Source organism: Phyllostomus discolor, chromosome 8, assembly GCF_004126475.2.
Source record: "Phyllostomus discolor isolate MPI-MPIP mPhyDis1 chromosome 8, mPhyDis1.pri.v3, whole genome shotgun sequence".
Taxonomy (NCBI): Eukaryota; Metazoa; Chordata; class Mammalia; order Chiroptera; family Phyllostomidae; genus Phyllostomus; species Phyllostomus discolor.
The window spans coordinates 94,645,804-94,658,408 of NC_040910.2; the positions used below are offsets into that span (position 1 = coordinate 94,645,804).

General features: G+C 37.2%; 1 protein-coding gene across 7 annotated transcripts in view; it reads right to left on the minus strand.

Moving 5' to 3' along the window:
• The window catches only part of ACACA (acetyl-CoA carboxylase alpha), a 220,907-nt gene that overhangs the window by 166,519 nt on the left and 41,783 nt on the right, over nucleotides 1-12,605 (minus strand). For all 7 annotated transcript variants that reach the window (XM_036033622.1, XM_028520093.2, XM_036033620.1 and 4 more), the window contains 5 exons: nucleotides 11,299-11,409; nucleotides 6,715-6,924; nucleotides 3,437-3,607; nucleotides 2,289-2,450; nucleotides 1,780-1,943 (listed from right to left, as the gene is read on the minus strand). In XM_036033622.1, coding sequence (XP_035889515.1) covers nucleotides 1,780-1,943; nucleotides 2,289-2,450; nucleotides 3,437-3,607; nucleotides 6,715-6,924; nucleotides 11,299-11,409 — 818 coding nt within the window. The remainder of the gene's footprint in view (nucleotides 1-1,779; nucleotides 1,944-2,288; nucleotides 2,451-3,436; nucleotides 3,608-6,714; nucleotides 6,925-11,298; nucleotides 11,410-12,605) is intronic.

Consider the following 12,605-nt stretch of genomic DNA (forward strand, 5'->3'; position numbering starts at 1 on the left):
ACACAAACAATGAACTACCAGAAAGAGAAACTAAAACAAAAATCCCACTTACTATAGCAACAAGAAAAATAAAGTACCTTGGAATAAATTTCACCAAGGAGGTAAAAGACCTACACCAGAATACTATAAAACAATGAAGAAAGAAATTGAGGAAGATACAAATAAATGGAAGTATATACGGTGTTCATGGATTGGAAGAATTAACATAATTAAAATGTCCATAGTACCCAAAGTGATCTATAGATTAAATGCAATTCCAATTAAAATACCAAGTGCATATTTCACAAATCTAGAACAAATGCACTAAAAATTTATATAGAAACAAAAAAGACCCCAAATAGCCTCAGCAATCTTGAAAAAAAGAATAAAGTTGGAGGGATCACTCCATTAAACTATACTACAAGGCCACTTGTAGTATATTAAAGTATACTACAAGTATACTTGATATCAAACTATACTACAAGGCCACTGTAATCAAAACAGCCTGGTACTGGCATAAGAACAGACACACAGATCAATGGAACAGAATAGAGAGCCCAGAAATAAATCCACGTCTTTAGGGTCAAATGATATTTGACAAGGGGGCCACAAGCACACAATGGAATAAAAATAGTCTCTTCAATAAATGGTGTTGGGAGAACTGAACTGACACATGCAAAAAAATTAAACTAGACCACCAACTTATACTATACACCAAAATAAACTGAAAATGGTCAAGAGACTTAAATATGTCATGATACCATAAAAAATTTTAGCAGAAAACATAGGCAGTAAATTTTCAGATATCTCACATAACAATATTCTTGCTGTATAAGGATGTGTTGAAAAGGGAACTCTAGTGCACTACTGGTGGGAATGCAGACTGGTGTAGCCACTGTGGAAAACAGTACAGAATCTCCTCAAAAAATTAAAAATGGAACTGCCTTTAGACCCAGCAATTCCACTGCAGAAAATCCTGAAACACCCCATCAGAAGAATATATGCCCCCTTATGTTCACTGTGGTGCTACTTACAACAGCCAAGATTTGGAAACAACCTAAGTGCCCATCAGTAGATGAGTGGATTAAAAAAACTGTGGTTTTTACACAATGGAATGCTATGCAGCAGAAAAAAAGAAGGAATTCCTACTTTTTGAGACAGCATGGATGGAACTGGAGACTATTATGCTAAGTGAAATAAGCCAGTCGGAGAAAGATGAATACCATATGACCTCACTTATAAGAGGAATCTAATGAACAAAATAAACTAATGAGCAAAACAGAACCAGAGACAGAATCATGGAATAGACTGACAGCTGTAAGAGGGGAGCAGGGAGGTAGAAACTGAAAGAAGGTGAAGGGATTAGTCAAAGAACACATAAGAAGGACCAATAGACATGGATAACAGTGTGGGGATTGAGTATGGGAGTGGGGAGCAGGTTGGGTGAAGGTGGAAGGAGAGGGGAAAACTGCAACAATTGTAATAGAATAAACAATAAAATATTTAAAAATATTTTATGGGAAATAGTATCATTAAAGTAATCAACTTATAAGCTTACAAAAAAATCTGAAAGCAAAAATATTTGAAAAGCCTCAAACAACAAACAGAAAAACATCTGTCAAACACTGCATAATTTAACACAACATGAATGCAAATGCAATTAAAGATACTCTTCTTCAAAAAGGCTGTCCATATTGGTACTTGTGTAGCAGATGAATGATTCCCTGACCATTTCCACACTTTCATTGAGGATTTGCACAGGTTTATTTTTTAAATGCAATAAAATGCTATTATACTCACGAAATTGCTTCCTCTCTGTTTTCTCCCCAGGAGAAACAGTGACCAAACTGAGAATCAGCAAACTCATGAAGTCCCCCTGCAGCAGCAACACTGAAATAACCCCAGACGTTCTTATTGCTGCGGAAGTTCAGTTCCTGAACTGTTCCTGAGCTGGGCTTAAAACCCTGTTAGAGAATGAAGAATATGAGAGACCATGCTCTGTTTCTAAGGAAGAGGACATTTATATATTTATTGTTTAGGCTCTGTGTTAATCACACATAAGACAGAAATGACGCACAAAAATCATAAAGGCTTGAAAACCAATGTCCGGTGCTACTGAGGACTCGACAGTGACTGCAGTAGGATGAAATGATCGATACAGCAGTGATCACTTCTTTGTCTGCTCTGATGGAACCTCTATAAATTTCCCTCTCCAGAGGAAGGCCCAAAATATTTCAAAAGTATAACCCTCAGGTACCATCTTAATATTAAAGTTCACAGGGGAAAAAACCTTTTAAGTGATGGGTTACCTCATCTGGATTTTCACTAGTGATCCGAGCAGCAATAACATGGCCCCTTGGACAAGGAACATGAGCAGAATTTTCAAAATCAATGGGAGCATCACCCCAGGGAGATACCCCATACATCATACGAATATCCTTGATTCTGTATAGAGGGATCCCCATGGCAATCTGAAAGGTAATAAAACATACATCACTCATTTTCACAGTACTTTCCTTAAAATGTGGAAGCTATAGATTACCTGAAAGATTTTTCATTTTAGTAGCCACCACCTAAAACATTCTATTTTTATAACCTGTATTATATAATCATTAAAGAAAAAAACTCTAAGTTACTTAAAACAAAACATGTCACTACAGAAGTTGCTAAATACTTTCCACTTCTAAAAAAAATTCCCCATATTCCTAATGCAATACATGAGTTTCCCTCTATTGTCATTTCTCCATCAAAGGATCAGAATGAAAATATCCAAAGGAAGGGTCAACATCAGTGGCTATCCAAGTTTAGACAGCAACTATGCTGTAACTATCTGATAATTATACCCACAAACCATTTGAGAAAATAGATTAATAGAGTAAATAACTCTTTAGTCCTTAATAGGAATCCAGCAGGGGTTCTCGATATGAGCAAAGACTATGTTAGATACAAATACTATCAAACTTTATCGTTAGCTATTTCTGACTGCCATAACATTTGTTTCCTGGGCTGAATGAAGAATATAATATTAACACTAAGCACTTTAAACATTATGAAAATAAATGGGTGAGGCCAGTGTTGCCTAGAAAAACCCCAGCCACCACTCTGATGTGGAACTGCTTCAATACACAGTACTAGTAAAAGGAGTAGAGGCTAATTACAAAGTTGTAAAGTTTTGCATAATTAAAACACTTCAGTAAAGCATATTCTTTTTAAAGTTTCTATCTAAAATGACGGTTTTAACAGACATGTCTAGCTAAGAAATAGAATAGTGTTCCTAGATTCATACCACATTAGGACAAACAACCCACACATCACAACCCACATTAGCATGAGAGATGAACACTAGATGAGACTCAGATAGGAGGCGCTCTTCTCTTATCAGACAGGTTAAACCAGTTTTTCAGGCCTCTCTGACGTTCTCTAGGCAACTCTTTGAGCCAAGATCAGGGTGATTCACCTGGAGTTGTGCTGCAGGGAGGTTGACATCCGCCACCATCTCTGTACAAGGGTGCTCCACCTGTAGCCGAGGGTTCAGTTCCAGAAAGTAGAAGCTGCCATCCTGGCTGTAAAGGTATTCTACAGTCCCCGCACTCACATAGCCAACCATTTTGGCAAGTTTCACCGCACACTCAAAGAAGAAAAATAGGAAAACATGAGTGCCTTACTTTGTCCAGCTGGTGGACTGCTGCTTATCTATATAGCCTGTCCCTGACTCAAATATCTAGTGTTTGTAAGAGCCATCGAAGGCTATTAGCCACATTAGAGTGAATTTCACCCTCGGATTATTACAGAAGATCCTGGACGAGTGTGATGAACTCAATTTAAAGCTGGAGAAAAACAGTGTTTCATTTGGGATCACAGGCAACCTCATCCTATAAGTACATGCAAGTTAAAAAAAACAGTGGCAGATTTTTCACTGTATCCTTATTTCTAGTACTCCTAGCATTTTTCCTAAACGATGGCTGCCCATCTAGCGACTAGATTTCCCAACCTCTCTTACAGCTGGTGACTAAGTTTTGACCAATGTGATGTTAGCATTAATAAGTGATACGCATTATTTCCTGCATCATGTTTTAAAAAGAAGTGCTTATCCTTTGTTCCTCGCTGTTCCCTTCTGTGAAATGAAACACGGTCATGACAGTACCAGCCAGTTTCAGCCACACAGCTGAGAACATACTAAGAATAACAAAACAAAACACAAAGAATGTGAACCCCAACATGGCCTCACGGAGCAGAACAGTCCCACCAGCCCTAACAGCACACCTCAGATTATGATGGGAAAAATAAGCTTCTATTTTATCCGGGTAGAATTTTTTTTACCTCTTTATTATAACAGTTTAACCTATACTTTAATCAACACAGAAATTGTTAAGTTCAGGTAGAATCCTGATATTTAAAACAATTAAAGTATGTATTGTTGGCTTAGCAATAGGGTACTGGGTAGCTACAACCCTGATACTGCAGACTAGGAACCAGTGGCCTCCTTGTTAGGCATAATTAAACTTTTGCTAAACTGTGTCCTCCAATAACTTGGAACATGGACAACATACCAACTAAGCCCTAAGAAACATAGAAAAAGTCAGAATGTGAAAAATCCAACTGCTTTTGTACTCCTAAACCAGAAAATTTGATTTTCACTCTAAAGTACCCCTGTGTCAAAGATCATAAAAGAGAAAAAGTTACTACATTAAAAAAATCTCAGGCTGTGGTTACTCCCACCTGAAGCTTACTAGAAGCAAAGAGTCCAGAAATGCACTAAATTTTGAAGGAACTGCAATTCTAAACAAACCACAAACCTGGCCTTCAGGAACCTGTGCCTGATAATTGGAATAGCCTTTGTGGCCCCAATCCTGCCCCAGCAGGAAGTACAATGTGAAAGGTTTGCCAAAGAAAGCAGTCTCCAAAGCCCAGTGACAGAGAAAACTACACAAGGAAGAACTTTCCAGGGAACAAACCCAAGTGCCTTAAGGCGTGACAGGCAAGGGGTTTACTTTGACAGGAGAACCAGTGGCAGTCAGAGGGCTAACTGGGGTATTACTCCACCACATGGCAAAATTCCTGCCAAAAGGATTTGATAACTGCTATGGAGCAATGATTACTATATATTTTTCATTCTTCTTTTTTCCAAATGGGAGTTATCCTGTTTCTATTCCACTACTGTATATTGGGTACATGGGGAAAGGAGGAATGACAAGGGGTAGATAACTTGTCTTTTAGGTCACTGGCCCATGAAAACCCACACGCACATTTGATGGAAAGGAGTATATATACCTAGTGATCTTGAAGTGTGAGCTGTCTTCTTTGGGGAAGGCTGGTATATTCTAAGAGTGTGAAAGGATAATGGGTAGCCAGAAGAGGATCAGACTGAAGTACAGATTATTAACTATCTTTTAGTAGTTTTTCTTTGTGCCATCCATTTAATAGAATCTCCTAAATTTCAGTTTAGTATATGGCCTCTCAGCTAGTGACTACAATTCCTAACATCCCTTACAGGTAGGTGTGATTGTATAATTGAATTTTGTCCAATGGAATGTGGGCAGAAGTGATACATGTGACTTCTAGATCACATTTTAATACGCTTGCCCTCCATGTCCTCTTCCCTCCCCTCAGGCTACAGTACGAACATACTCTTGGGAGCTAGCTTTAACATGAAAATGATGACATCTAGGGCAAGGGTTGGCAAACTTTTTTGGTAAAGGGTCAGACAGTCATTTTTTTCAGCATTGTAAGGCATATAGTCTCTGTCACAACTACTCAATTCGGTCATTGCAGTGATAAAGGAGCCAAAGATAATACGTAAATAAATTAGCATGGCTGTATTCCAATAAAATTTTATTTGCAAAAGCCAGGGCAATTTGGATTTAAACTGCAACCTGTAGTTTAGTGACCCCTCTCCTATTGAACGGCAGAGTAATAAATCTAGGTCCCAGGCATCAAAAGAAGACTATATATTTAGCTTATTTGAAATTCAGGAGAAAAAGGATATAGAATATATATCTCCAATAAGATGAAGACTGAGTCGCAATTTCAGAAAAGACCTCTAAACTACAACTATTTCCAAGGGACCCTGCAATACTGCTGAGATTCTTACCTAGACAAAAATACAGAATATATCAATGTTATACATATTTAAAGGACCTTTTAAAAGATAATGAATTTATGCTGGCTGGTGTAGCTCAGTGAACTGAGAAGAGGCCTGCAAACCAAAGGGCCTCTGATTGGATTCCCAGTCAAGGCACATGCCTGGGTTGCAGGCCAGGCCCCCAGGTAGGGAGCACATGAGAGGCAACCACACATTAATATTTCTCTCCCTCTCTTTTTCTCCCTCCTTCCCACTCTTTAAAAATAGATAAATAAAATCTTTTTTAAAAGAGATAATGAATTTAACTTTGTCTGAGGACTCAATGATAATTGGTCTAAAAAAATGGACTATCTGCTTATCATGAGCTTGTTAAAAAATCAAATAAGATTAAAAATCTCAAAACATCTCTCTCCTTTATTCCTATTCAAAATAGTATACAGATTTTTTTTCAAAAGTGTTAACTAATTTAGAGCTTGAAATGTTCACTGGCAACTCTCCTAGAGGAAAGCAGCAGAATTATTTCTACTAGAAAATAATATAATTTTATCAAAGATCCAGAATCATTGCAAGAAATTCCACTATTCTCAGCTTGGTAAGCAAACTGAATGAGTTCTGCATAAGAAAACAAAAATTAGAGCTTTTCATATAAATACCTGCTCCATATGTTCAAATACTGCTGGAGTAGCGATAGCAGCAGGTGCCTCTTCAATAATCTTCTGATGCCTGCGCTGTACAGAGCAATCGCGACCAAACAAAGAGATAGCATTGCCATACTGATCTGCCAAGATCTGCACCTCCAGGTGACGAGATTGCTTTGCTAGTCTCATCACAAATATAGGAGAGCCAGGGACTTCAGCTTGAACCTATATTAGAAGAGAAAAGAAAACAAATTTTTAAGTGGTAAGTATTTTTTAATCCTGATACACTGCTTCAGTATCAACAGGCAGATGCATAGAAGTGTCAAGAACCATGTTAATCAGTAGAAGTACAAAAGTGAATAAAGTTCATATCCTCATCTATTTTTAAGAGACAGTATTCTCAGTTATATGATCAATATTAATTAATGAATATGAAAAAGCATATGAACACATTCAGTGTGTTACAAGGGTAAGGAACAAAATTTTTTGAAAATACATACACACATATTCCACAAAAGGGCAAAGGACTACTGTCAATTACCAGCAGCCAAATGTACAACCTGCTCCAGACTAGACGCTCTCCTGTTCACATTAGGGCTGTGGCACATATATGGTATTGCTGTAGTCAGAGAACTTTCACTTGCAGTTTTGAAGCACATTGTCACTGGATACAGAATTCCATGCTAGCAATTATTTTCTTCCACTGTTTCTACTGAGATGCCAGATATCCATCTTACTGTTATCCTTTGAAAGTAATCTTTTTTTCCAGCTGCTTTAAGATTTTCTCTTTCATTCTCTATTTTTATGGAGTAAAGTGGCAGATTCACTCAGATAAGCTTAAATGTAGTTTTCTCTGCATTTGTCCTGTGGGGCTCATAGTGTTTTTGAATCTGTGCTTGGTGTCTTTTATCAATGCAAGAAAATTTTTAGCCATCATCTCTTGAACAATTGCCTCTGTTCCATTCTCTCTCTTTTCCTCTGAGACTCAAAGTATAAAACATTAAATAATTTCACTATATCCCATATGTCTATTATGCTGTGTTTTGCTATAAAACAAGTCATCCCAAGACTCAACAGCTTGCTTAGGATGTCAACCATTTTCTTTGCTCATGATGCTGTGCTCATCTGGGAAGTTCTTGCCTGGGATCACACATGTGCATATCATCTGCTGACTCACGTGGAGCTGAATGGACTCACTCAAATGGCTGATGACTTGTGTGATGGTTTGCTGGTAGGTCTTGGGAGCCTTGACTGGAACAACTGATTTCTACTTCAAGTGGCTCCCTATCTTCCAATAAGCGAGAAAGCCTTCTTCAATTCGACTTTCAACCCAGTGTTCCAAGAGGATGGGGGCACAAGTTACAAGTCTTCACAAGCTCTAGGCTCTACAACTTAAATACAATCACGCTGACTCATCTCTCTTTTGTAATTCCTTAGCATAAGTGACCAGATGCATTCAACAGATATTTTCAATACTTTGTCTATGAGATCTCCTTTACGAAGTTCATGAGTTCATTAAATACACTCTCTATCTTCCAGTTTACCTCAGGCAATTGTTCCATCCATTATAGACCATGAGTTACCTTTTCTCCAGACTCTAATAATAATTAATACAATTACTGCCTTTCCAGCTTCCACTAACAGTATGTTCACTATTCTCCCAACATTTATTAACAACCTTCTCACCATTTTTCTAGCCTCTACCTTTGAGCCAGCATGAAAGCCAATGCCGCGTATTTTACTTTTTTTCTTATGACAGAATCACACCTCATATAATTTCTGTATTAGTTATCCATTAATGGCTAACAAACCACCCAAAATTCAGTGACTTAGGACACTGACCACAAATTTGGTGACTGAGGACACTACCTGCACTGGACTCAGTAAGGCAATGCTGCTGATCTTGGCCTGGAGCCACTCATGCAGCCGTAGTCATTTGGCAACTTGAATGGCGTCAGATGGTCTAATATGGCCTCACTCACACATCTCAAATGTTGCAGTGACTGTCACCAAGTAGGTCTAGGGAACCTCAGCCGGACAACTAATCTCCATTTCATGTGGCCTCTCTTTCTCCAGAAGGCTAGACTGGGCTCTTCACATGGCAGTCTGGGGCTCATTCCCAAGGGCAGAAACTACAAGACAACTTGAGGTTTGCTTTGAAACCTATATGCCATTTCTGCCGTATTCCATTGGTCAAAACAAGCCATAAGGGCAGCCAAAATTCAAAAGGTGGGAAAAGAGAATTAGAGTGTAAAGGGATATGTATATATGGATGAGAGGAGTTACTACATGTTCTTTTCTGTATTTTCCATTTTTTATCTCTTCATGCTTCAGTCTGAATTGTCTTCTGACCTATCTTCCAGTCACTAATTCTCTCTACAACTGCATCTAATATACTGTTAAATTCCTTTTGACTTCTTAATTTTACTCACTGCATTTTCAGTTACAGAATTTTTATTTCTTTCTCCTTTATGGTTTCCAGTTTTCTGCCAAAATTCTCAATCTTGTCTCTAATTTTCTTGACTTCATTAAGTAGCTACTTTAAAGTCCTTGTTGGGTAGATCTATTATCTAAACCTTCTGTGGGTCTGTTTCTACTGACTTTATTTTCTTGACTGTTAATCTTGTAATTTAATATGCTGCTCATTCTCAATACACTGCTTAATATTGCACTTGAAAAATTAACAGAAATAATTTGAGGTTCTGGATGTTATTTTTCTTTGGAGAGAATTTGTATTTGCTTCCTGTTGGTGGCTAAGGACACTAGCAATCCTAGAATACCTTGCTTGAATCAAGGTTTCAGTGTTTTGAAGTTGAGATTTAACATCTGTGAAGGCTGATTTATGCCTAGTTCATTCTTACTTTTTTTAAAAAAAAAGACTTTTATATATTTATTTTTAGAGGGGAAAGGAGGGAGTAAGAGAGAGAGAGAAACATCAATGTGTGGCTGCCTCTCACATGCCCTGACTTGAGGACCTGGCCCACAACCCAGGCATGTGCCCCAACTGGGAATCGAACCAGCAGCCCTTTGCTTCACAGGCCAGTGCTCAATCCACAGAGCTGTATCAGCCAGGGCTCATTCTTACTTTTGAGATATAGTTCCTTCAAGATCCCAACCTAAAATGTGAGAGGTTTTCCAGGGCACCCTACTCAGCAAGTCCTAAAGTCTAAACTTTATTCTTTAAGTCTTAGTAAAAACTCTAGTCAGTTTTACAACTACTTCTTTCCAAACTAGATGATATCTCTAGAGAACGAGTGGCTTCAAATGCAAGGCTCACCTCTTTGGGTTTTCTTATATCTTAGCCCATAATTCTTCACTGCCTTGAAAGGTTTCCAATGCCTTACCATGGAGTTTTTTTAAAAATTTGGTCCAGCTTTTCTAATTTGTTCTCAGTGGGAGAACTGATTTCAGTTGTTTAGTTAATCATTATTGGAACTTCAAGACTCACATAATATTTCCCAACCTTAGTGTTCTAGTTTCTTCAACTATTTATTTCCATAGTAATAAGTAGTTTTGAAATATCTACAGGAGTTAACATTTCTAAAAATGAACATGCTTTTTCTTTTGCTTCTGAAAGCAATAATTAGAAGCAATAATTTTTTTACATACCTTCTATAATAATTAGACAAGTAATATTCCAATTCTGACATTCAGTAAGATAATGTAGCAAACAATATCTTGATCACTTTCTTTATTTGAGTATATCAAATCATGGAAGACCCAGTTCATAGACTTTTTCTCTAATTTAGCCCATGACAAGAAAGCTGAATGATTTAAAATTTTTTAAAATGTGTGTGTGGGGGGGTGAATAAAAGATGGCCAAGGGTACTAGTAAAGGATGGTACAAACTAAAAGATGCTGGGGAAAATAAGAAAAAGTTGAAAGCTAGGAGAGTGAAAAGGCAGAATGTGACCCAATGTGCCTTTTACTGACATCTTTTTCTGGGTATTGGCAGGAGAAAAAAGAGTGAGTCAAATATATGAGAGTAACTCTGAAGACTGGGAAAAGGAGACTCCTGTCTCCTAATTCTCTAGGATTCTCAAAAGAGAATATTTCTTTGGTTTCCAAAACCAACCTTTAGTTTAGACATACCAACTGAGGTGCAACTCAGATGGGTAGGCAGAAAGAGACCCTGGGTTTAGCTTTCCTGAGCTACCCTCAGTTCTCATAGAACTTGAGCCTGCCGTAGGGTTCCTGTGCCAAGGTGCGGTGGCCAGGCAGGATGGGCTCGGGTGCTGGGCCAGCAAGGTAGGTAAAACACATGGCAGAAGCTCAGCAGTGAATTTGAACTAAAGTAAGGTGTTGTCAGTCAGACAGTCTGGGCCTGACCAAGCCAAGAGCATCCAGATCAGGAGTTAACCATACCACATATGTTGTAACAACAACAGAAAAGGGGCACAGAAATATAGAAAGGCACTGACTCTTTATTGCCACACAAAGTCCTATGAGCCACCATACATGGAAGAGGTATCTGAGAAACTAATGACTTTTATATAAGAGAGAATCATTCTATTTTCTGGACTTCCAAATGATACTGTGAGTTATACTATGTGTCACTGATACACATGTTAATTCAAACAAAGACAACTTGTACTCTACCTGTCTGAAGAGGTTAGGGAAGTCATCCGCATTATTGACTTTTCTGATTCCCTTTCCTCCTCCTCCTTCTGAGGCCTTGATCATTACTGGATACCCAACTTCCTCTGCTGCCTTCAAGAAGAAAGAGAAAAATGGAAGTAAGAGTGGTATTAGTAGGGAAGGAGGACACCGGCATTTTCTCTCTAAGAATGCTATCATTTGATTGGCTTATACATAGTAAAATAGAAGGGGCTTGAAGATATACTATTATGTAAAAAGAATAGAACAATATTTGTAATATTAGGTTGAACTAAGAAAAACTGCCGTTATGTTTAAGTATGATTACATATGCATTCATACACCCACATATTTAAAAGCAAAAAATGTTGACAATATACACCAGTGGTGATTTATAGGAGAATCATGGGTAGATGTAAACTTTCATTTATACTGTACATATTTCTATATTAATAGAATTTCTGATAGTATGCAAATAGTCATATTTACCCATAATTTTTATTTTAAAAAAAGGCACAAGTAGTTCATTTAATATAAGCTGTATAGTTTCTGATAATATAGAAGACTCCACAAATCAGAACTCTCACATATACAGAATTTTTTTCTCATGCAATCTTTTTTGTAAAAGATAAAATAATCAAATAGCAAAATAAATAAAACTAGTCAGGCAAACTAATTTCCAACATATGCTCTAAATGTGCTTTTCCCATTACAGGATTTTATAATGACCAGGTAATTATCCTACATTTTTTTATCCTACAATTTTTTGAAAAATTAATTATATATCCATTAAGTAGGGAGCTGACTAAGTCAAGATATACCCATATAGTTAGAATACTATACAATCATTAAAAGGAATGAGGTGGTTTTTACATGTAATGATATAGACAATGTCCAAATTGTGTTAAGGTAAAAAGTAAATTGGAGGAAAAATTAACCAAAAATTTTAAATAATCAAGTCATTCTTCACCAAAACATCCCAGTCTTTTCAGGTTTACATTAAAGCAATATCTAAAAAATGTGTCACCAGGAAAAAAAATTTCAACTTTTAATTTGTATCAGTAGATTAAGCATGAAAATCTTTCAATCACAGCCTCATTTCTTCTAAAATTAACTTATCTATTTGTTTTTATTCTTATAAATAAAGTTAGCATGATGAGCTCAATCACTGGGTGATAAGTAGAGACAGACACAACTATGGAAAAGAGATAAAAAGTAGGATAGCCCACATGATTCAATAAGTAAGAAGGTAGACCTTTTAAAAATATATATGGCTGTAGGCACAGCTCATTCATTTAAAATGTTAGAAG